General features: G+C 43.3%; 1 protein-coding gene across 1 annotated transcript; it reads right to left on the bottom strand.

Annotated features, from left to right (window-relative positions):
* Positions 1 to 19,448, bottom strand: LOC150061227 (cysteine and glycine-rich protein 1-like). Its single transcript, XM_090333649.1, has 4 exons — positions 19,281 to 19,448; positions 14,946 to 15,004; positions 13,331 to 13,432; positions 1 to 893 (listed from the first exon to the last, which is right to left on the bottom strand). The coding sequence occupies exons 1-4, from the start codon at positions 19,446 to 19,448 to the stop codon at positions 410 to 412; spliced, it is 813 nt and encodes a 270-aa protein (XP_090189775.1). The 3' UTR covers positions 1 to 409.
* Between the last annotated feature and the right edge of the window lie 5,713 nt (positions 19,449 to 25,161).

The raw sequence follows: 25,161 nt of genomic DNA on the forward strand, positions 1-25,161 counted from the left end.
TCCTGGACCTGCTTCCTTCTCTCCATTGGCCTACTGCTGCTGTTCCTCCTCTGGGCTTCAAGATGTGGGCCTCAGTGGTGCCCTGGCCAGTTGCTGTTGAACACTGAGCCCACAAGGCCAAGAGCAGAGGTATGTGGGGTGAAGTGTGGGGAAAGGGGGTCTGGTCCCACTTAGACTAAAAAGACACGTGTCTCCTACTAGTGGCAGTAACAGAGGACAGGCAGGGGGAGCTCCTTAGTGACTTGGGAGCTCAGGCAGAACCCCCAAACCAAAGGGAGCCAGATGCCCAAGTTCAAGTCATTAGTGTGGCAGGGCTGGGTGAGAGAGGTCCTGGGGTCTCCAAGGCTGCTGGGAGAGGGGTGGCCATGAGAAGCACAGGAGTGGGCAGGTGCAGCGGGCAACAGCAGCCTCATTCTGAGTGGACCAAGGCTCCAGCTCCTTGTCCAAAGTGGAAGCCCTTGGGCCCAAAGTTTTTAGCATAGCATCCTTTGCAATAGATCTCTCCATCCTTGTCTGCCAGGGTGGTGGACTCCAGGCCTTTCCCACACTTGGCACACTGGAAGCAGGACTTATGCCAGGACTTCCCGGCACCAATCACCTTCTCTGCTGCATAGACTGCCTGGCTACACCGAGGGCAGCGCTCGGAACCGCCCATCTTCTGGGCAAACTTGGATGCATTGGGGTTAGTGGTGGGCCTGTGGCCAGGGGCTTCCTCATGCTTGATGCCCAGCGACTCCCCTTTGTCGGTGCTCAGAGTCCCTGTGCCCTGCCCGTAGCCATAGCCTTTTGGCCCATACTTCTTGCTGTAGCAGGACTTGCAGAAGATCTCCTCCCCATGCACAGCCACAGTGGTGCTGTCCAGATTCTTCTTACAGAAGCCGGGGCTGGGTGCCCTGGGGACCCTTTTTATAGGGGCGCCAGTCCTGGGACTTGAACTCAGGCTCTACTTCTGGCATTTTGGTGGTTCGTTGGAGATAAGAGTCTCACAGTTCCTGGGCCTGGTGAATTTTGTTATGCTTTATGAAAAGACTTGTTACCATGTAAAGAAGTTGTTTGTTTTTTACTCAACTGTAGCTTAAGATCATCTTGGAAAAGTAGTAACACCATCCTTAATGCAAGACTTGATACTGAGCGACCCCTATATCTTTGTTTTACTCAACTAGAATGCCCATCTCAAATGAGATCCACACACTCTCTTAAATGACCTTTCTACTCAGCGTTGGCCACACACAGACTCTTCACAGAGCAGCAGGGATAAAGCAATACATCTAGACTGCCTTCTCAGAATCTGCAGATGGCTCCACATCTTACATCTGATTAAATCAGAAGTCCTTACTGTACCACCTGCAAAGCCATTCCTGGTTTTAGCTGCCATAGCTTTCCTTGTCAGTGTGGTTTCCATGGTCTCCCTGCCCATGCCCTGCCAGCCACCAGAGCCTTCCCAAACGGATCAAGCACAATCTTGCTTTGGAACTGGACTTGCAGCTTCCTCTTCTTTGAAATGATCTAATTCCAAGAATTAGACTTGTATGTGGTCAGTTATTACCTGATCAGAGAAATATCCCTTGATAACTCTGTGTGTGTGTGTGTGTGTGTGTGTGTGTGTGTGTGTGTGTGTGTGTGTGTGTGTATGCTTGTCCTGGAGCTTGAACTCAGGACCTGGGCAACTGTCCCTGAGCTTTGTGCTCAAAGCTAGTACTCTACTGGAGCCAGGAGCTTGGCCTAGTGGTAGAGTGCTTGCCTGGCATACACAAAGATCTGGGTTCAATTCCTTAGTACCACATACATAGAAAAATCTGGAAGTGGTGCTGTGGCTTAAGCGGTAGAGCTCTAACCTTGAGAAAGCCCAAGGACAGTGCTCAGATCCTGAGTTCAATCCCCAGGACTGGCAAAAAAAAGCTAGTGCTCTACCACTACAGCCACAGCTCTACTTCTGGCTTTGGGCTGGTTAAGTGGAGATGAGACTATCATAGGCTTTCCAGTCCAGGCTGGCTTTGAACCATGATCCTCAGATCTCAGCCTCCTGTGAGTTACTAGGATTATAGCTGTGAGGTGATATGAGGACTGTGGTTCAAAGCCATCCTTGACACAAAATTCTGTGAAACTCTTATCTTCAATTAACCACCAGAAAACCAGAAGTGATGCTATGGCTCAACATGGTAGAACACTAGTCTTACAGTGATGTGTTCAGGGACAGCATCCAGGCTCAGAGTTCAAGCCCCACAACTGACAAAAACAAAATTAAAAATAGTTGCCTAACCCTCCTATTCTCTGACTCCTTACATTGGTTTATTTTTCCTCACAGAGCCTTCAAGACTTGATACAGGAAAGTTGACATCATGACATCCAGTCCCTACTGTTACTAATCCCAATGCCATCATGGATACTTTTTATTAAATCATCTCCTACCACTCATTCTAGGTTCCCTCACCCTTTGTCAATACCTCAATTGGCCTAAGTTGTTTTCCAGCAACCTATGAGGCATCTAGGAGGGGCTCAGAGAAACAACCCACATCCCCAAGGCATGTGGGTTGCTATTGCCCCTTCAGGCTGAGTTTGCTGCCGTATTGGAATTGTCATTAAGAGATGTTCCATTCCATCCTGGGTCTAGACATCGTCCCTCACTGTCCCTTCATTGACAAGCAGTGACCTGGTTCCTCTCAGTGGTCAAGGTCAGCTGCCCTAATAGAGATTTCACAAATGGGTCACTGATAATGATGGGGAAAAGAAACCCATCTATTTCCACCTGTTGATTTGTAGGCCCACACATAACAGCTAGAGAAGAATTGACACTAATGATGGGGCTGGGAGTTTGGCCTAGTGGTAGAGTGCTTGCCTAGCATGCACGAAGACCCAAGTGTGCTTCGTTGGTACCACATACATAGCAAAAAGCCAGAAATGGTGCTTTGGCTTAAGTGGTAGGGCTCTAGCCTTGAGAAAGCCCAAGGGCAGTGCCCAGGCTCTGAGTTCAAGGCCCAGGACTGGCCAAAAAAAAAAAAGAATTGACCCTAATAGTTCTGGGTATGTCCTACACTCTGGAGGATGAGGTCCAGATGATCTGACTCTGGCAGATCATTCTATCACTCAGTGAGAGTGAAATACAGTGTAAGAGCCATCTTCTTGGGAACACACACACACACACACACACACACACACACACACACACACCCCTTAGCAACAAATCTGCATGAAATTCCCTATGAATGGGGAATACATTCTGTCAGGCCTCAGCACTGAGATCAGGGAGGACAAAGTAGGTGTTGATGCCCATATGTGCACCTGGACATAAGAGGTCAACTCTATCTATCCATGTTTATTCTCACTATTCGAAGTTTGCTCCAAATGATATGAATTCTTCAAACATGTAGGTTATTTGCAGGTGTGGGTACTAAACAGACAAATCCCTGCGCACATTTTTTTCAAGTTGTTGGAGAAAGAATTGCTGAGGTCACACAGTCTAATGATTCATTGTCCAGCTGAGACAAAGTCCTTACCAGGTTAAACCTGGGCCAAGCTAGAGGCCACAGCAAAAGGTGGCTGAGAGGATCCGAGAGGAAGGCAAGAAGATATCTGGTGGATCTGCAAAGCCTGAGTGCAGGGGGGGACAGGCATGATAGCAATAAACCATGACACATAATAAGTATATGTGTAATGATTGATGGGGTTGCCAAACAAGAAGGCAAAAGCTGTTCATGATGGAAACAGTCAGTTGGGCTAGAGATGGAAGGTAAGGAACCAGAGATTTGAGTTCTCACGGATGGGGAAATCTCTAAGTAGAGTCTTTCCAGGATAAGAAAGCTGAATTGAGTTGCCCTGGAAAGGGCTGGAATCAAAGAAAAGAATAAGGTCACCAGATTGCGAGGATATGGAGATTCCCTTGGTTTAGACAAGTTTTTTTGTCTGGCTGCTTCCTACAGATAGGCCACTACCTTTATTAATCCACAGAGTACCCACGATCAAATACCCAGGCTCAGGACGTAGCTGAGGCTCTCTGAATCAGGGTTCTCCTGTTTAGGTAACTTACTTAACCATATCTCTTCCATTTTTCTCATCGATCAAAGGAGACCGATGGTAGCTACCCCTTCGTAGATATATAATGCAGACTTATTTAATTAATTTATATAAAATGCTTGAAGAGTAGCCCAGCAACAGGATAGGATAACCATGATGTCATGGCTGGAGATTAAAGGTATGGTCAGTGATAGGAGATTTCCCTCATTAAGGTTGAGCTGGCCCATCCCTGCTCTCTGCTCAACCTACCAATAACAGACAAGACCATGAGTCAACTTTGGGGGTAGGAAAGTCGTGATATTGGGGGGGTGTACGGTTCTCAGGGAATGGTGATTGCATCACGGTGAAGGAGATAATGGTTTCTCCCCTCAGGAATAGACACACCTTGTATAGGAAACACTTCAGCCAATGCTACCCACCACAGCATCATATAAGCTCTCGTTCCTGACCAAATAACTTATTTTATGGTGAGCAGCAGTTGATCTTAAAGAAGAGTAAATTCAGTTATGGCATACCCAGAGAGGACAATGTTCTAAGAATGAGTGAGGCCCTGTATTATTCAGTATATACTTTGAAACAACAGCCAATATTTGATGTATTTTCCAAATGGCCCGCATACATTGGCCCCAGACCTCTGGAAGCAGAAAAGAGATGTTTCATTTCATTATTAATCATGGCCCACTCATACAAGTTTGTTTCTTATTGGTCCAAATCTGTGCTCGACTCATTTAAAAGAATCATTCCTAATTCAGAAACTCGGAAACTTAGATAATCCTCACAGACACCTCTCCACACTGATAAACAAGTGCACTGAAGTCCCTATAATAATGCTATATGGACAAGACCCTAAAATTCGATTTACCAGGTAGATAGTTGAAATGTTAGATTTGAGTAGAAAAAGGAAGTTTAGGGACTGGGAGTTTGGCCTAGTGGTAGAGTGCTTGCCTAGCATGCACGAAGACCCGGGTTCGACTCCTCAGTACCACATACATAGAAAAAAAAAAAAGCTGGAAATGGTGCTGAGGCTCAAGTGGTAGAGCTCTAGCCTTGAGAAAGTCAAAGGATAGTGCTCAGGCCCTGAGCTCAAGCCCAGGACTGGCAAAAAAAAAAAGAAAAAGGAAGTTTATTATTATTATTATTATTATCTAAGCAAACAATAATTTTGGTTTTGTGGTCACAGCAAAAAAATGAAGCCAGGTGCTGGTCGCTCATGCCTGTAATCCTAGCTACTCAGGAGGCTGAGATCTGAGGATTGTGGTGCAAAGCCAGCCAGGACAAGAAAGTCCATGAGACTCCTATCTCCAATTACCCACCAGAAAATCAGGAGTGGTGTGGTGGCTCAAAGTGGTCGAGTGCTAACCTTGAGCACAAAGAGAGAGAAAGAGATTAATGCACATAATAAATCCCAGTATATATTAGCTGACATAATAAATATTATTATTAGAGAGTGCAAAGTGCAAGCAATGGCTTCTAAAGTCTAAAGGAAAATGATCTTGGTTTTAAAAAAGCACACATTGGATGGGTAGCCCATAATTTTATACTGAGGCATGTTTCCTGCCCAACAGTGCTCTGAGTTGTTTGAGCTAGCTCAGAGACTGAGCAGAGATGCCTTTTAGCTTTCCAGCAAAGAAAATGAATTCAACACAAATGGCTATGCTGACATTATGCTGCAAAGCACTGAAATGGCTGAGCTGTGCCACTCATCTCCTGTTGGAATCTGTTGCACATATGGGTAGCTTTGGTCCTTTGCTCATTTCTCCAGCGTATGGCTGGATTAGCCAGGCAAAAGCAATCTGCCTCTGCAGATTCGACAGGCGAATATCTCTATGTAGAAAGGGCCACAGCTGTCACAGTGGCCCCCATGTATCCAGAGAATAGAATGGTTTTCCATAGCCAAGCTTCATTTTTTTTGTGGGGCAGGGGTGGGAGAGAGAATTATTATTCTCTTCCTACCTGAGATGCCTTTTGCTTGTGCTTTGCATGAACAGAAAAATTACATGGAAGAATCCAGGCACTGAAGAGATTGGAGGAAAAAATATAAAAGTATTTGGGCCTTGGTTTCACAAGTTATCCAAAATATCATGAAGAGTTCCCTTTATTTGGTCTTCTGCCTGCAAGGTGCACTCTCTCCATGCTAAAGTTCTCTGTGAATCTTCCTGGGCAATTAGCATGAAGACATAAATGACCTTTGGCAATCATTAGCTTCTTAATCATCATCTGCCTTCCATTTATTCTCCAACAGATCCTGACCCACTTCATTTTTGTGTTATAAATCCCTTCCATTATTTTCTAAGTTCAAAGGGCTTTCTTTAAAATTTTTTTCCTCTTTCATTATGAAAGTCATACTTGCTTATTAGAAAGAAAAAAAAAAAGAAAGAAACCTCAATAAGCTGAAACTGGTACAAAGTGAAAAGTAAAGTTTCCTTCTCTTCCCTACCAACCAACCACCCCGCCCACAAGCACCCTAGAGATTCCATGCTACCTCCTCTGATTCTAGGTACTTCCTGTCCATCAAACAGGCCTGTACCCCTACATACAACTCGCTCACAAGCATCTGCTCCTGTGCAACTTAGATTTCTGCAACTTTTGTTGGTCCTTCCTTCCTTCCTTCCTTCCTTCCTTCCTTCCTTCCCTCCTTCCATTTCTCTCTCTCTCTCTCTCTCTTTCTCTCTCTCTCTTTCTCTCTCTCTCTCTCTTTCCTTCTTTCTTTCTTCCTTTCTTTCTTTCTTTCTTTTTTTCTTTCTTTCTTTCTTTCTTTCTTTCTTTCTTTCTTTCTTTCTTTCTTTCTTTCTTTCTTTTTCTTTCATACTGGAGATCAAACCCAGGATGTTGTACTTGTTGGACAAGTGCTTTGCCACTAAGTTACTTCCCAGCCCTGCAACTTAATTTGTTTTGGGGGGAGGGGGGGCAGTCATGGGGCTTGAGCACTATCCCTGAGCTTTTCAGCTCAAGGCTACACTCATCACTTTAAGCCACAGTGCCACTTCTGGTTTGGGCGTGGTTGGTTGGAGATAAGAGTCTCACAGACTTTTGGTACCTTGGCTGGCTTGGAACCGTGATCTTCAGATCTCAGCCTCTTGAGCAGCTAGGATTATACTACCAGCAGCAGGCTTTGCAACTTATTTTTTTATTGGCCAGTATTGAGAATACCTCTTCATGGGTCCGTGTAGATTTTCCTCATGGTTTTTATCACTCATAAAATCCTATCATATGGTTTTAACCAGAAATCACCTAACCAATCTTCTATTAATGGAATACTTCCAGTTTTTCTCTAGTACACAGACAATTTGACATTGACCAAAATGCATTGTTCTTAGAAACCAATTTGTTGAATTGAAATTCCTTTGTACAACTACTTAAAGATAACAAAAAGAGCTGGGTTTCGGTGGCTCAGGCCTGTAATCCTAGCTGCTGAGGAGGGTGAAAGCTGAGGATTACAATTTGAAGCTAGCCCAAGGCAGGAAAGTCTGTGAGACTCTAATCTCAATTCATTACCCCCCCAAAAAATAAATAAATAAATAAAGAATCCAGAAGTGGAACTGTGACTCAAGTACTAGAGCACTAGCTTTGAGCGAGAAAGCTGAGACACATGGGGCCAGGAATTGGGCCTAGTGGTAGAATGGTTGTCTAGCATGCATGAAGACCAGGGTTCCATTACACGGTACCACATACACAGGAAGAAAAAAAGAGAGAGGGAGAAAGCAGAGACACCTGAGTTCAAGCTGCAGGACTGGTGCACACACACACACACACACACACACACACACACCACTTAACAGAAAGAAAAATTTTAAAAAAAATTTAAGAGGAAGTGGCATTGTGTTTCGAAGTGGTAGAGCACAGCCTTGAGCTGAAGAGTTCCTGGGCCCAGAGTTCAAGCCCCATGACTGACAATAAATAAATAAACAACCCCCAAACAACAACAACAACAAAAACCAAAAAACTCAGACTTTGGGACTGGGAATGTGGCCTAGTGTTAGAGTGCTCGCCTCGTTTGCAATGAAGCCCTGAGGTTTTTTTGTTTTTTTGTTTTTGGCCAGTCCTGGGCTTGAGCTCAGGGCCTGAGCACTGTCCTTGGACTTTCTCAAGGCTAAAACTCTACCACTTGAGCCTCAGCACCACTTCCAGCTTTTTCTATATATGTGGTACCAAGGAATCAAACCCGGGTCTTCGTGCATGCTAGGCAAGCACTTTAACCACTAGGCCAAGTTCTTGGCCCCAAAGCCCTGAGTTTTAATACCTTGGTATCACATACACAGAAAAAGCCGGAAGTAGCGCTGTGGCTCAAGTGGTAGAGTGTAGAGTGGTAGCCTTGAGCAAAAGAAGCTCAGGGACAGTGCCCAGGCCCTGAGTTCAAGCCCCAGGACTGGTAAAAACAAAAATTAAGGTAATTTTGTGAAGAAACATTTGGCATGGGCACTTAACATTTTTATAGATAGTGCCAAAAATCAAACCAATTTACACTCCCATGTTGCAGGGTCCCAGAGTCTTCCCCTCCCATGAGTCCTAAACTCCCTCATGAGAAGCCAAGTCTTGGAAATCAGGCAGGAGAACTTCTGGATTATGGTTCTACAATCTTTGTTGGTCGATGGCTCTGTTTTAAAAACAATTTCTAGGCTCCTGGGGATTTTTTTTCTCAACTTGGAAGCAAGACAAAACAAACACCTTCTGTAGGGTAGGGTGCTATGATAAATTAATGAAATAGTGACAAGTGATAAACATGCTGGAGTCAGTAGCCACACGTGGCAATCCATTTCTCACTGCAATTTCTTAGCAAACTATTGTGCTTCTTCTTGGTGTTATTTATTTATTTATCTAGTGGCTTTTGCTTCTGGGATTAAACTCAAGGCCTTGTGACTGCATATACCAGGTAAGTTCCCTACCACTGAACTACATCCTCACTCTCATGGGGAAATTTGTCATTGTGACATAAGAAGAGAACCCATCATATGTATGGTGGAGTTGTAGAATTCATTTCTTCCTCTGTTTATTTGGATTTTCTGTACATGTCATTAGAGAGGTGTTAACACTTCCCAGAAATATCATTTCTTGGAACTTGGGTATCCTGCTTTGTTTCAAGACTGTTAACTACCAGATTTGGCTTGTTTGGGACAAAAGTCTCAGTATGTTGTTCAGACTGGTCTCAAACTCCTGGACTCAAGTGATCCTCCTGCTTCAGCTTTCCTAGTTGCTGGGACTATGGATCATGCCACAGCACTCAACTCAGATTCTGCTTGAATCATTTTTCTGCAAATTCATCCACCTTAAAGCTTTATAGATAATTGAGTTACAAAGTAACTTTCTGGGGTTATAAGATGATGGAAGATTCTCCTTCAGAAAAAGATTCCTGAAGGAGCCTGCCTGCCTGCCTGCCTGCCTGCCTTCCTTCCTTCCTTCCTTCCTTCCTTCCTTCCTTCCTTCCTTCCTTCCTTCCTTCCTTCCTTTCCTCCCTCCCTCCCTCCCTCCCTCCCTCCTTCCTTCCTTCCTTCCTTCCTTTGTACCTCCCTCCCTCCCTTCCTGCTCTCTTTCTTTCGATCCTGAGGCTTGAACTCAGGACCTAAGCACTGTCCCTGAGCTTCTTTGTGTTCAAGGCTAACACTCTACCACTTGAGCCACAGCCCTCCTTTTGGCTTTTGCTTTGTAGTTCATTGGAGATAAGAATCTCATAGACTTTCCTACCCCATCCTCAGCCTCCTGAATACCTAGGATTACAGGTGTGAGCCACCGCCCAGCTCCTGAACAGGACTTTGGGTAACCCCACCATGCTTACCCTCTTCCCCCAAGGTCACATACAAAAATCAACCTCCCCCAAAAAAACCCCACGAAGAAATAACTAACAACTTCTACTCATTCTCAGCCTCAACTACTATCAACTCAATTTCTGTGTGAAGCTGATAGTTATATTTTGATGGTTACATTATACTATGATTATTCCTTCCTGTTTTTTAAGAGCTTCTGGCTTGAACCATGGAAAACTAGGGCATTCTGGTTTAGCTGATACAATTCCTAGTTCAACTGTTTTTAAAGAACCTGGTATTTGTGTGTGTGTGTGTGTGTGTGTGTGTGTGTTCACACTGGGGTTTGAACTCTGGCCCTCATGCATGCTAAGCACACACTACTACTGAGCTGCACCTCAGCCCCTGATTTTTCTTTCTAATTATGATGTGGAAGCTTTAAAGGCAAAACCACATCGATCAAGTCCATTCACTTCAAGGAAAGTGGTGTACCCTGTAAGAGACAAGGGAAGCAGCCACATTTAAAATCCCTTCCTTCACTCCGCAGTGCTCATTCTTCGTGGCTCTTTCCCATTTTCTGGAAAGTAATTCACTTCCCGAAGCTCAGATGGTTTCATGGCGTCGAGAAGACATGACACACTCTGTAGCAAGGCCTTCACTGCAAGGAGATTTTAGTTTGGGCATGAAAAGCCAATATCAATCATTTGAATTTATTTTCCACTTCAGTTTGCCCATCTGCTCCAAGAAATCTGATTTTAATATATTTCATCAGAGTTTTCCACAGGCATCAAGTTACCTAGCAACTCACAACTTTTCCTTCGTGACTTGTCTCTCCTGCATAAAGAGAGTTCACAAGTTGGGGAGAATATGTTTTTGCCTTCAGAGTTTATGGAGCAAGAATTAAATATTGAAACTGCCATTCTTGCTCTGCATGAATATAAAACCTATTAAATTACATAGAGACTTGGGCTCTATATTTCGAAAAGGAAAATTTTAATTAACCTCCATGACCATTAACGTAAACGAAATAGTTCTGTTTAATTTGCAATCGCCAATCCAAGGGCGGCATTGCTCAGCTCTAATTAAAAATCTTTACCAAAATCTAATTAGTGCTTTGCATTTTGGGTGGCCCTGGTGTGTGTGGGGGATGCCATCTGCTTTGGTAAGTTAAAAAGATTTAGTATTGCTGTCTTTGGCAAATCCGCTCCTTAGCTCCTTTCTGAAGATAGGGGCTTAGACTGTGGGTCAAGATGGTAGGTTCAGCTCATGAAGAAATAGCACTGTTCTTCAAACACATAGAGGTGATGGAGAACTTATGAAAAAGATAGCATATAAATACCTGACCACAAGTTCAGGCAGAAAAGAAATACACATTGGGGAAGAGACTTGGAAATGAAAATGTAATGATGCAGCCCATCCGAACAAGAGTGACTATGGTGGAATATTGACCCCAGTTTGGTACTGATTTCCATCACCCTGGCACACAGAAGAAAGCTAGGAAGCCAGGCAGTGGGGGCTCACACCTGCAATTCTAACTTCTCAGGGGGCTGAGGTTTGAGGATCTCAAGTGGAAGCCAGCCTGAGCAGGAAAGTTGGCGAGCCTCATACTCCAATTAATCACAGAAAAAGCAGGAAGTGGAGCTGTGGTTCAACGTGGTAGAGTGCTAGCGTTGAGCAAAAGAGCTCAGGGATCGCACCCAGTTCCTGAGTTCATGCCTCATGGCAGACAAAAATTTGTGTGTGTGTGTGTGTGTGTGTGTGTGTGTGTGTGTGTGTGTGTGTGTGTTAACTCTAAGTGCATCTATAGAAATGCAAATGGCATGACTGAGGTCTTGAAGCCTGGGATCTGCAGCTCTTCTTTTTTAAAGATACTTTTTATTATCTTTAAGTAGTTGTACAAAGGAATTACCATTCATTCATACAAATCAGTTTATTAGTACAATTCATCTTGGTCATCGTCACATCTCTCATCTTTTTCCCCATTTCCTCCAACTAACCCCTCCCTTCCATTTTCTTAGCTTCATAGGATATACACTGTATAGTATACTACATTCCCATTTTCCTCTTTTCAATCCTCTCCCCTCTACCCTGTTCCAACCCCCACCTTTCAAATATAAGTTTCCTGGTATTCATTTTGTTAGACAGTGAGTTCGTTGGTCTAAAGAGGTATACCATTTGAATTATCTCCTCCAAATACTATACTCTGGTTAATATGTTTGTGTACACTTGCATACAACTGTGCCTGTGTTTATTTGTACATTCATGAACTAGTTCTAGCTCCCATATGTGAGAGAAAATAAGTCCTTTGTCTCTCTGGGACTGACTTACCTCACTTACAACTTTTTCCAGGTCCATCCATTTCGTTGCAAATGATGTAATATCATCCCTTCTAATGGATGAGTAAAATTCCATTGTGTATACAGACCATACTTTCTTGATCCATTCATCCACTGAGAGACATTTGGGTGGATTCCATACCTTGACGATGATGAGTACAGTAGCAATGAACATGGTTGTGCTGGTGGCTTTACTGTATCTTAGTTTGTAGTCCTTTGGATAAATGGCCAGGATTGGAATTGCTGAGTTATAGGGTAGTTCTATGTTTAGTGTTTTTGAGGAATCTCCAAATTGCCTTCCAGAAAGATTGCATTAGTTTACATTCCTACCAACTGTGTACTATGATTCCTTTTCCCCAACACCCTCCCCAGCATCTGTTACTGTTTGCATTCTTGATGATAGCCATTTTAGCTAAGGTGAGATGGAATCTCAGTGTTGTTTTGATTCGCATTTCCTTTATAACCAGAGATATTGAGCGTTTCTTTATATGTATCTATTGGCCATTTTTACTTCTCCTGAAATGTCTCTATTTAGCTCATCTGCCCATTTATTAATTGGGTAATTGATTCTTTGAGGCCTTAGTTTCTTAAGCTCTCTGTATATTCTGGACATTAGGCCAATGTCTGATATATAGCTGGCAAAGATCTCCTATTCTGTAGGCTGTCTTTTTAGCTTGTTAATTATGTGCTTTGCCATGCAAAACCTTCTTGGTTTGATGCAATCCAATTTGTCAATTCTTTCTTTGATTTGCTGAGTCCCGGAACTGTACGTAGAAAGTTCGTGCCTGTTCCAAGAACTTCTCATGTTTTCCCTGCTACTTCCTGTCCTAGGTTTCAGGTCTTACATTGAGGTGTTTGGTCCATTTTCAATTGGTGTTAATATGAGGTAAGAGATGGGGATCCAATTTCTGTTTTTTTTGTATGTGGATGTTCAGTTTTCCTAACACCATTTGATGAAGAGGCTGTCCTTTTGCCATTCTGGTTTTGTCTCCCTTATCAAATATTAGATGGCTGTAGGTTTGTGTGTTTATTTGTGGGTCTTGTATTCTGTTCCACTGATCCACGAGTGAAACTTCAGATAGTATAAGACCTTATAATTAATGCTCTTTCCATTTAATTAAGTACTTCTTATACACTGTGGCCATACCTGTTCGATGCAATAGCAAACAACACAAATTTCTTTCTTTTCTTCATAGTTTTATAGACAAGAGTTTGGTCTTACCAGAGCTCTTAGCAACCTCAACTTACCTCTTTGTTGTCAAGAAATTTGGCTGTTCTACTTGCTGGAAGCACTGACACCACAGTCTCTCTTCAGACATATTTGAATGTCTTGCATCACTGTCTTTATACCTTGAGGCCATCATTAGGTAAAATAATAGTTATGTGAGCGTCAACACTACCATAACATAGATAGCATCTACATGACTACTGTTGTGTGATCTATATAGGTGGGTGATCTATGCTGTATGAGAATGCCGGACAAGAGCAGGGTTCTCACTCTGGGCCAGATATATCGAGATAGAAGAAAAATTTTACCACAGTAGGCACAATGATATGCAGTTTATCACTGGAACATTCACCTGCTATTTTCAGGCCACTGCAGGTGTATGAAACACAGGAAATCAAACACCTGCAGGAGGGAGTGCTGTAATATCCAAAGACTCATCCTGCTAACTATCACACCTCCGTAGCCTTAAAGATGCTTCTATACAAATGACAGGAGAGAGAAAAGGGTAAATAACATCTTGGTAGTATTCGGAAATAGTTTGATTCCCTGAGATAGTCTACAGATGTACAGGTGTCCTGTTGAGCCACTATTCCAACTAGGCAGACTGTCAGAGTCAACTTGTATGTGCCTTAGGACCCATCTTCCCATTTTCTTTTACATGTCCTGGGGCTTGAACTCAGGGCCTGGGTGCTGTCCCTGAGTCTGTTTATACTCAAGACTAGCGCTCCAGCTCTTGAGCCACAGCACTACTTCTGGTTTTTTCTAAGTAGTTTATTGGAGATAAGAGTCGTACGTTCTTTAGTGCCTGGGATGGCTTTGAACCGTGATCCTCAGATCTTAGCCTCCTGAGTAGCTAGGATTATAGGCATGAGCCACCATACCTGGCCACACACACACACACACACACATACAAAATCTTACTTGTTCTTTTTAAGCAACTTGGATTGAGATGGATTCTAAACAGACTAGCTGAACAGCCATCAAGATCGTCTAAACAGGACTGTTCACAACATTTTTCCTATTTCCTGAGTATCTGGAATGGGCCATTGACATCACTCTTTCCTCAGAGAAGTCTGTAAAAAATATTTATCATCCATCCTTGTGAGGCTTTGTGAAAAATGAGTTGGGATGGGGGCCAGAGGAGGAGACCAGAAGGTGATTCAGCCAGCAGCTCCCCTGCCCAGCTAGCAGTCAGGGATGGGTCAGGGAGAGATCTCCTTTGGTATCAACTGCAGAATCATACTCTCCACATCAGCTATCAGGTGACAGCTGGAGGTCTTCAAAGAATGATTTTTCCAGTGGAGAAAGGCTGTGCCATTGTTCGACTGTTGGGCTGGCCCACTGGCAGCAGCCACACAGGAAAGCCAGAGTGACTAAAATCAAAGGGTCGACAGCTCAGCAGCCACCCTGCCACCCCCCCCCAACTGTCTGATGTCAGCTCATCAAAGGCTTTGCATATGGCTCTCCGCTTGTTCATCATTCACCTCACAGGCCTCTAGAATTTTCATCAGTCAAAGGAGGTGCCAGGAGAAAATTTGCGGCCCCTACGGGTGCCCTGGGGGTGGTTAATAGCCAGGGAGGGGGACAAGAAAGAGGAAAGTTTAGTGGGCTGTGGTTGCCAATTGTCTGGCTAACAGCCGGACGTTGACCTTGAGCTTCCGTCTGCCACATGGCAGGGGCACCAGCAGGGCAGCCTGTTCAGAGGGATCAGGAATAATAGAACTTGAAAATGCAAATGTTACTTAATGAATATGCCTTCACTCACCCCTCCCCTACCTCCAAATCTGTGTGTTAAAAGAAATGTTTTTTTTTAAAAAAATTTATAATAAAAATTCACTTGCTTCTCCTTCCCCTGGTTGCAGTTCCAGCATGTGGATCTTCCCTAAACAGACACCCATCCTGCCAAGACCTCTACTCCTTGTCTGAGAACCAATTTTCCTGCATCCTAGGGAGCTTAGCACAGTGTGCTGTGACTTAGTCTCAGTTCTAGGCAGTGGCTGAGAGATGAATCTGTGCAGACAAAGAGGGTACACGGCCTCTTCCTTGAATGATTAATGATCAGATGGTACTCAGAAGAATAAAGCCAGGCAGCCATGCACTGACCTAACTTGTACCCTGGACCTAAACAGAAAACCTGGGTGAGCGGCTGTGCTCCTGAGGCTGGGATGGTGCCAGGCGACCTCTCCCCCTTTCTCTACACCCCAGACCAACCCATAGAGCTGGGCAGGTGAGGAGAAAGGCCTTACAGGAAGGCCTTCTTCATCCTCCCTCACACTCTGGTCTCTCCATGTCATCTCTAATCATCTGTCAGGAGCTCAGTATGTGGAATTCCTGGCTGGCCTGTCATCCCCAGTCCCAGCAACTTTGGGTGGTATGATCAAAACGGGATGTTCACTCTGTTTCCCATGTCTACATTCTGATTCTGATCCTCACGTCCCCCCGTAAAGGGCTTGGAAGGACAGAGGAAAATGCTGAGCACAGAAGGAACTGAAGGAAAGAGGCAATCTTTGAAAGTAAATGTGACTATCATCATCTAGGGGTCAAAATGACCAAAATCATCTTGCAATGTAACATTCAAATTGAAATGGTTTTGCCATGATTGCTTTTAATCTTAGAAAATACTTTTTTTTAAAAAAAAAAGGCAAAATGATTAATTTTATATTGATCGAGTAAAAAGTAAAAATTAAGATCCAATGAATGCAAAAGGCATCCACTCTGCCACATAGCTGGTTTTGTGTAAGTCTGACTTCTAGGATCTCATTTCTATGGTATTGTTTAGCCCCGAATGCCGCTACAAAGACAAATTAGAAGAGTACATCACTTAAAAAAATGGGCTTTGGAAACAAAACTAGTTTGGAGCAAATTATAAACGATGTAATATTCACATTTTCAATCGGAAGAAACACAAACTGAATTAATTAGTGGGAAACTATTGTCGGATGCAGTCTGTTTCACCATCCATTAACTGCTGTGTCCTCGTAAACAAGCTCTGGCTGGCACCGCTTGTTTATAGGCTGTTACAGTTTGCATAAAAGAAAAGAATTAAACTAGAGGTTCTTTCAATATCAGAGTGCTGAGGTTGCATTTGCCATTACTTTTTAAATCTACATGTCTTTTTTTTTTCTCTCCAAACGCTTAAATTATTTTTTATGGAATGGTATGCTTAAGTAATGAGCCTGGAGTTCTCCGCTGTTCTTGGATTGAGCTTTGAAAACATTGCATGGTAATTATATTTTATTTTATTTTTAAGGAGGGAAAAAAATCGTAAGACTTTGGAGCTTTAGACTGTGGTCCAGCAGAAGAAAGGAATCAGTCTACGAGTCTGTAAAGGTGGTTAACCCTTAGGCTACTGCTTAGGACATTTTGCAATTTACATTTCCGTTTGTTGATTCCATATTAAACTCAACAACCAGGCACCTAGAAGGTAAAAACCTCTTTTAATTAACCCTCTTGGTGTGGGCCCATGGTGATTAAATATGACGGAGCAGCTCCTGGGGTTTCTGCTACTGAAAATACTAACAATAATCATTTGTTTTGTTTTTATATTTAAACACATTATTGCATAGCTTGGTGCAGAGATAATTACCAATTTTATCTCCTGTGTTTTTCTAATGTTCATTAATAACAATAAAGGGTTGGAGGTTAAAAACTCATTTAATTGCTTTTATGTTAATGACATTATGAATAGCCTTAGCTACAAGATTCTAATTCTGTCCAGTAGCCTCTTCTCAATGGAGCCCCCAGAGGCTTGCTCATTTTACCAGCATTACTGATTCAGAGTTTTTCCTTGCAGGTGGGTTTTTGTACATAATCAGAATTAATGCACAACACATTTTGCCAAGGAATGGAGTAGAAGCACTCAGAATAAGTAATTAACTAGAGTGCCCAAGGAAATATGCCCTGGCACTTTTTCTTTTTAGCATATTCATAAAACATTAAGAACAGTCATAAACACAGTAGAAACAATTTCCTGGTAATGTGCTTTTAGACTATTTTCTGGCTCCTATTTTTTTTAACCTCTCATGTAAGGGAACACTTTAAAAAAAAAACACCTGAAAAATCTCAAGGATGCAAATATAAAATAGCTCAAGTACAGTGCTTTGGGATTCGATGTGCTCTCAGCTGGTCACAAGCAAGCTCAGCAGGAGGCAGGGTACCATTTCCCTCCTTGTCCTTGCCCCTGTCTTCAGCACATCATTTATCAGAGGGGAAAGGACTTGAGGCAGCTTGAAACATCTCTGGAAATGCAAACGCCCTCTAGTTGCAATCTCTAGCATTCAACTCCTCACAAGGGAGAGAATGCAGGGAATGGCGGTGGACAAGGAGCAGAAGACTGTGGCAGTGGAGGCTTTGGCTTGTTACCCCATTCCCTTGCAAATGACATTCTTTTCCTCTAGCAGTTGCTGCAGCAACTCAGCAGACTCATTCTATCTGGGCTACTAAGACTAGCTGGGCCTTGGGTGGCTCACGCCTGTAATCTTAGCTACTCAGGAGGCTGAGATTTGAGGATCATGTTTCAAAGATAGTCTGGACAGAAAAGTCTGTGAGATCCTAATCTCCAATTAACCAGCAAAAAGCCCAAAGTAGAGTGATAAATCAGTACCCTTGAGTGAAAACAAAGCTTAGGGACAGCATTCAGAACTGGCGCGCACACACGCGCGCGCGCGCGCGCGCGCGCGCACACACACACACACACACACACACACACACACAACTGTAGGAGTGACAGTCTTTTCTGTCAAAGTGCTTGCTTGACGTAAGCATCCCCAGCTTATAAGAAGCTGCTATAGGTAAGCCATGTTCTGTTATAAGAATTGCTTTTCTGGGGGCTGGAGATGGTTTATATGGTAAACTGGCAGCTGAGTAAGAACTGTTTTGCTGACAAATCTTGCCAGCTGATGAACTTTTAATCCTTTTCAAAGTAGCCAATGGCACAAAATTGTGGATTTAAGTTTGGACCAATCAGAACAAAAGTCAACAGTACTTCAGGGATAAAACCTAAATGTCCTTCCCAGCAATACACTCGTTTACTTGGTTTCCTGGCAGAACACCCTGTGTGCCACCTCAATATCCTGAGACACATCCTTGCCCTTATCTCCAACACCACACATCTTGGCGAAAATAACTGCTCAGTAGGAAAAGTCTGTTTCTGCTTGTTCCCAGGCCTGTGACTGCAAAGGGCCTTTCATCCTAGCTATCTAGGAGGCTGAGCTCTGAGAACCTCAGTTTGAAGCCAACCCAAGCAGACAAATCTGAGACACTCTGATCTCCAAAAAATGCCACAAGTTGGAAGTGTGGCTGAAGTTGTAGAGTATCAGCCTTGAAGGGGAAAAAAAATCTAAGCATGAGAGGACACAAGTTCATGCCCCAGTCCCCCCAACATGCAAGAATCAGTCAGTCAGTAAATCAATCAATCAGTCCATAAAAGGAGAAGAGCCACGGGGCACACCTGTAATCCTAGCTACTCAGGAGGCTGAGATCTGAAAATTACGGTGCAAAGCCAGCCCGGGCACAAAAGGACCTAAGATTCTTATCTTCAATGAACCTCTAGAAAATGGGAAGTGGGAATTGGTTCAAGGGTAGGGTGGTAGCCTTGAGCTGAAGAGCTCAGGAACAACACCCAGACTGAGTTCAAGCCCCATGACCCACTAGAGAGAGAGAGAGAGAGAGAGAGAGAAAGAGAGAGAGAGAGAGAGAGTGAAAGAGAGAGAGAGAGAGAGAGAGTGAAAGAGAGGGAGGGAGGGAGGGAGAGAGAGAGAGACAGAGAGAGAGACAGAGAGAGAGACAGAGAGGAGGGGGGAGAGAGAGGAGCCATCTTGGCATCATAGTGCCTGGCAAAACTGGATGAGGTCATTTTCTGCACCCTGCCCCCTCCTCACAGATGTTGTTCCACATGTTAGAAGTTGAGCATCCTCTCATGAATCCCCTACGCACAGACCCAAGGGTCTTTTCCTTGGGACTTCAACCTACAATCGTGGGTAAGCCACAGCCTTCAGATAAGCCATTGCTGCTCAGGGGCCACTGAGGCAGCAGGGAGTCCCTGAGTGTTTTGGCCTTGATGTCCTCTTCAGTGGCATTGGAGACAGATAGAGATTCTGCCCCTCCCACTGAGCCAGCATCTCCTGAGATGGGGTACATGACGCTGATTTACAAATCAAAGATAGTGCTGGTGGCTCACGCATGCCGTTCTAGCTACTCAGGAGGCTGAGATATGAGGATTGTGGTTCAAAGCCAGCCCAGGCAGATTTTTCTCCCCATAAGACTCCTGTTTCTAATTGGACACCAGAAAACCAGAACTGGAGCTGTGGCTCACAGTGGTAGAGCACCGATCTTGACGTAAGAAGCTCAAGGACTGTGCCCAGGCCCTGAGTTCAAGCCTGATGACCAATAAAAATTAAATAAAAAAGAAAAAGATAGATGTATTCAAGTACCACCTATAGTTCTGCACAGTCTGTATTGCACAATTCTGTACAAGTCTATATTGAACACAGAGCCCAGTAAGCAAGTGGTAATGCTTAGTAGCCCCTAGCTCACTTTTCCCTTTTCTTTCTCTTCACTGCACGTTTTCACCTGGAGAATATGACTCTGGATACAATAAATAATCCTCATTACAAGATTCTTCAAGATAGAATCTTCAGACAATCTTCAAGGTCCTAACGAGACTCTTGTACACCTATCCTCACAGCTGCATTACACACTGTACCAAAACATGAAAAAAATACAGTGTGCACCAACAGCTGAATGCACGAGAAAGCTGTGGTATGCAGTGAAATATTACTAAGCTTGAAAAAGAAAGTTCTGATAAATGCTGCAGAGTGGACAAATCCTGAGGTCCCTATACTGTGAAATATGTCAGTCACAAAAAAGACAAATACAGCATGATTTCATTTAAAGAGGAGAGGGGGATTTCCAGTGAAATCAGAATGTCTAGTGCCTTCCACCATAGAGGCCCAGCTTCTTCTACTGCGACCTTATAACAAGCAACCGCAAATCTGGTCTTCAAATGAAATATTTTGGAAGTCCAGTTTAAGAGATCTGGAAGTGAATACTGTTCAAGTGATTTTGACAAAAGATGCCAAAAATGCAGACCATCAACCCATCAACCTCGGTGTAATCCTAGCTCCTTCGAAGGCTGAGATCTGAGGATCGCAATTGGAAGATAGCCTAGTCAAGAAAACCTGTGAGACTCTTATCTCCAATTAACCAAGAAAAAAACTGCCAGTGGAGCTGTGGCTCAAAGTGGTAGAACTTTGAGCCCAAAAGCTCAGGGACAGTGCTCAGGCCCTGGGCTCAAGCTCCATGACTGAAAAAAAAAATATATTTTTAAACTTTCAGACCTTATACTAAGCTAGAGAATCAGAATCTCTGAACCAAATCTCTCTAAAATTGTATGTACTTACATGTCAAGTTCTTTGATCCAAGCCACTCTTCTCTGAGTCTAGACCATAGGGCCCATGAGAGTAAGGCCTGCATCTTGTTGTCAGTCATCAATCCTCAGCAGGCTCCCATCCCTGAGCAGGTGCCTTCCAGGATTTCCTCCACAACTGGATGGAACAGTATATTGGGACAATTTCCTCTTTCCCACCCCCATGCCAAGCACTTAGTATCTGTTTCCATCCTAGAAAAGACAGCCTCATTTTCTATGTGATAGGCTACGACCAACACATCTTTGCTTTATTCATCTAAAAGGTGAAGTTGTCGGGCCGGGAGTTTGGCCTAGTGGTTAAAGTGCTTGCCTAGCATGCATGAAGACCCGGGTTCGATTCCTCGGTACCACATACATAGAAAAAAGCCGGAAGTGGTGCTGAGGCTCAAGTGGTAGAGCTCTAGCCTTGAGAAAGTCCAAGGACAGTACTCAGGCCCTGAGCTCAAGCCCAGGACTGGCAAAAAAAAAAAAGGTGAAGTTGTGAGAGCCAGTCGTGGTAGCTCATTCCTGTAATCCTAGTTACTCAGGAGGCTGAGATCTGAGGATCTTGGTTAGAAGCCAGCCTGAGCAGGAAAGTCCATAAGACAATTAACTAGTCGAAAAGCTGGAAGTGGAGCTGTAGCTCAAGTGGTAGAGCACTAGCCTTGAGCAGATAGAGCTCAGGGACAGTGCCCAGATTATTAGTTCAAGCCCAAGGACTCACACGCCCCCCCAAAAAGTCATATACCCCCCCCCAAAAAAAACCAGCCCAGGCATGGTTTAGGTAGTCCTTTGTCCCAGCTTACAAAATACATGCCTACTGGAAGTGAGGACATTCTATTATGTAATTATTGAAATGAAAATAACATAAATGATGAGGAAAAGGCTCTTTCTATCAAGTGCTTCTAATTAAATGAGGAATACCAGGCCCTGCTGCGAACAGATTCAGAGAAAGAAAAACTTCCTGCCAGTAAAAAGTAGCAGACAATGGGACAGTTTTCCTAGTGGGATAATTATGACTCCTGGAGTAGATTGTCCGAGGCTACATGAGGTAAGTACCAGGAAAGTATAATGCGCTTCCAACCTTATTATCAATGATGCTTTCAGACACCAGCTCTGGGTCACAGATTCTGAATACACTAAATGCTTAATTCAGTGTTGCCCTTTCACCCCAAAGATCTCAGGGTAAGAGAAAAATGTGTGTACCAGTCCAGTGCTCTCTGATTTAACTCTGCAGAAATACTCCAGGAATAAAGGAGAGGAGTAGGAAACAACTCCCCTCCCCCATCCCCTTTCTTATCCAGAAGGCAATTTCCATTTCAAACAGCTGTTAGAGCAACAATGTGATCATCAAAAAACTTGTGAAGATAATCAAGATCATGCTGAAAAAAACAACAACAACAACATTTTTTTTTTAGAAGCAGAAGACCCTTGGTGAGGAGGTGCCAGTCTCCTATTCAGAAAAATCAATGCCCATTGAGGTTTCATAAGGAGATGTTGATTTATATGCTGCTGTGTTGTGGGCAACAACTTGCTTTCTCATTACGCATGGCTATGAAGAAAATGAGACAATTTACAACAGATACTTGCTGAGGAGTTTTGACTTTCCACTTGTCCTTGGAAGATTCAGGACCTAAGTAAGGACGAATTCACAGAAGTGCTGAGAAGCTGCTAATCAACAGACAATAGGCTTAAGAACAGAAGCTGAGGTGGAAGAGCTGGCTTGGCATCTGGGTATACCCCACATTCTTGCTCCTCTAGGTCTTGTCCAGCATTATAAAAACAAAGCAAAACACTCCATGGTAGCTGGAAGGAATAAATGAGAAAAATTCCATGCCAGAACATGTGGCCTGGCTGAATTAGGCTCTAGGTAAATGTTAGCCACTCTTGGTATGCAAATGAATGGCTTTCTCCCCCAGTTTGACATACATTTTATCCTATATCTTGTTTGGGGTGGAGACAGTGAAAGCAAGGATGGGAGAAGGTGTTCTGGAGTCTCTTCCTTGCCTTGCGTGAGCTTTCAAATTAATTGGGGAAATGATTCAGAAGAGGAAACTATTAAGGATAATGAAGAAAGAACATGATCAAAATCAGATGAATCAAATCATTTGGGGACAGAGAGGACAAATGGGGGGGATGGGACAGTGGGGAAGGACTTCAAGGAGGAGTAAATGAGGCTGGGGCAGGGCCCCCAGGGGACTCAAAGGATCTTGAGAGTGTGATGAGCTGCATGGCAATTAAATTATACTAGATTTGCTCTTAAACTACCCTGGTTATCTGGCAGATGAGTGTTGCTGGGGACATGTGCTGGCTTGCCTTGATGGCGACCAACACATTATATCATTATATTTTTAGTGATGGTTGGATAAAATATTTGTCCATTTGTGTTTCTTAAGCATATAATATAGAGCCACACATGATAAACTATATCCTGATGTGTGTGTGTGTGTACCAGTACTGGGGCTTGAACTCAGGACCTCAAATTCTTGCCCAGCTTTTTTGGCCCCAGACTTACGCTTTTCCACTTGGCCCATACCTCTGTTTCTGGTTTTTTGCTAGTTAATTGCAGATAGGAGTCTCTTCGTTTCATTTTCGTGGGCTGGCTTGAAACCAGGATCCTCAGATTTCAGCCTCCTGAGAAGTTAGAATTACAAGTGTGAGCCACTGGCATCTGGGCATTTTTTTTGCCAGTCCTGGGGATCGAACTCTGGGCCTGGGCACTGTCCTTGAACACTTTTGCTTAAGGCTAGTCCTCTACCATTTGAGCCACAGCATCAATTCCAGCTTTTTCTATGTATGTGGTATCAAGGAATTGAAGCTAGGACTTCATGCTCACTAGGCAAGCACTCTACCACTAGGCCACACTCCCGACCCTGTCCTGAGTTTTATAGAGCTTTAGTGAATTGCTATCTTTGAGCTACAAGCATAAACTAAGCATGCAAATAAGCATGGTTATTTTTCATGGAGGATCTCTGTGACCTAAAACACAGGACTAAAACCTGCAAGAAGGGTATTTCAGGTAGAACAGTTTGGACAAAAGCAGCTCTCAGGACTCCAAGGTGAGATGACTGTTCCCACTGGGCAAGACGACTCCTGGACACCAGAATGGCCCGTGCAGATTTCTGCCATTGCACACCAGCATGTCTGCCCAAATGGCACTTTGAAGAGTAAAGATCAGAATCATTCATCATGCTTCCAAAAGAAAGTTAGCAAATAGAGCAGAAAGGACATGAGCAATGCAATTGTCTTTTGCAAGCAAATGCATTCATTTATTTTATGAGCCCCCTGGCAGGCTTAAGATGTGTCTGTTTGCTTAGGCTGTAGTACAAACTTGAATTTGAATTATCCTCCAACTTTCTCATTGCAAAAAACAAAACAAAACAAAACATCTTCCAGACACTGTTGGCTCACATCTGTAATCCTACCTACTCAGGAGGCTGAGATCTGAGGATCATGGTTCAAAGGCAGCCTGGTCAGAAAAGTCCCTGTGAGACTCTTCAATAAATTACTTCAAACAAGCTGCAAGTGGTGCTGTGGCTCAAGTGGTGGAGCACTAGATTAAGGACAAAGAGGCTCAGAGACAGTGCCCAGGGCCTGAAGTTCAAGCATCAGGACTTGCAAAAAAAAGAAAAGAAAGAAAGAAAGAAACTACAACTAAAAACAGTAATTAGTAGAATTGCATTGCTTAGTCAAAAAATGCTTGAACTAAGGTAGATTTCTGTATTAGAGTAATGAGTATATTGTATACTGGATCTTTCATCTTGTTTCCCCTTGAAGAATACTGTATTATTGTCTAACGCCCATAATTCAAGTGACAATGTGTTGTTACAGGTCTGTTAACCTGAAATCTTGAACTAAATCTGTCAAAAGTTTTCTGTTTTGTGTGTGTGTGTGTGTGTGTGTGTGTGTGTGTGTGTGTGTGTGTGTGTGTGTTTCCTTTTGGCTTAAATGTTTAGTGGCAGAGGGAGGGGGAAAAAAGTCACAGCAGTGATATGAAAAGCTGCCTTTGTTTCAACATAGAGAATTGTTGTTTTTAATTCCATAATTTCAGCCAGCGGCTAAATTATTCTGAAATTATTCTGATTGTGATTTGGCTGTTTTCATCCATGCTGAGAACATGAAGACATCAAATATGCAAACAATAATATATCCATCTCTTCACCAGTGGCAGAGAATAATCATTTAATACTACACATAGCTAAATCCTTTGAATTCTTCATTCTGAAGCCTTCCCATGCAAAAGACTCGTGGGAGGCTGTTGAGGAAAAAGTAGTTTTGTTTTGTTTTGTTTTTTTCTCTTCCAGATGGATTTGTTGTCTAGGGCAATATTTTTACTGATGCCAATAAAATGAAAGGGAGAGAGAAAACCAGGCAACTATGGAGTGCTTTGGGTATGACGATTGCCCAGGCAGCAATGAGGGCAACGAGATGATAAATGTGCTGTGT

Source organism: Megascapheus bottae, chromosome 6, assembly GCF_031878675.1.
Source record: "Megascapheus bottae isolate mThoBot1 chromosome 6, mThoBot2.hap1, whole genome shotgun sequence".
Lineage (NCBI taxonomy): Eukaryota > Metazoa > Chordata > Mammalia > Rodentia > Geomyidae > Megascapheus > Megascapheus bottae.

Coding starts and splice junctions, on each gene's coding strand:
- LOC150061227 (XM_090333649.1), bottom strand. CDS start 19,448: ATGTACCCCATCTCAGGAGATGCTGGCTCAGTGGGAGGGGCAGAATCT. Junction 15,005..19,280: donor GCTGTGGCTTACCCACGATT/GTAGGTTGAAGT, acceptor CCCTCTGAACAG/GCTGCCCTGCTGGTGCCCCT. Junction 894..13,330: donor AATTTCTTGACAACAAAGAG/GTAAGTTGAGGT, acceptor AAGGGTCCCCAG/GGCACCCAGCCCCGGCTTCT.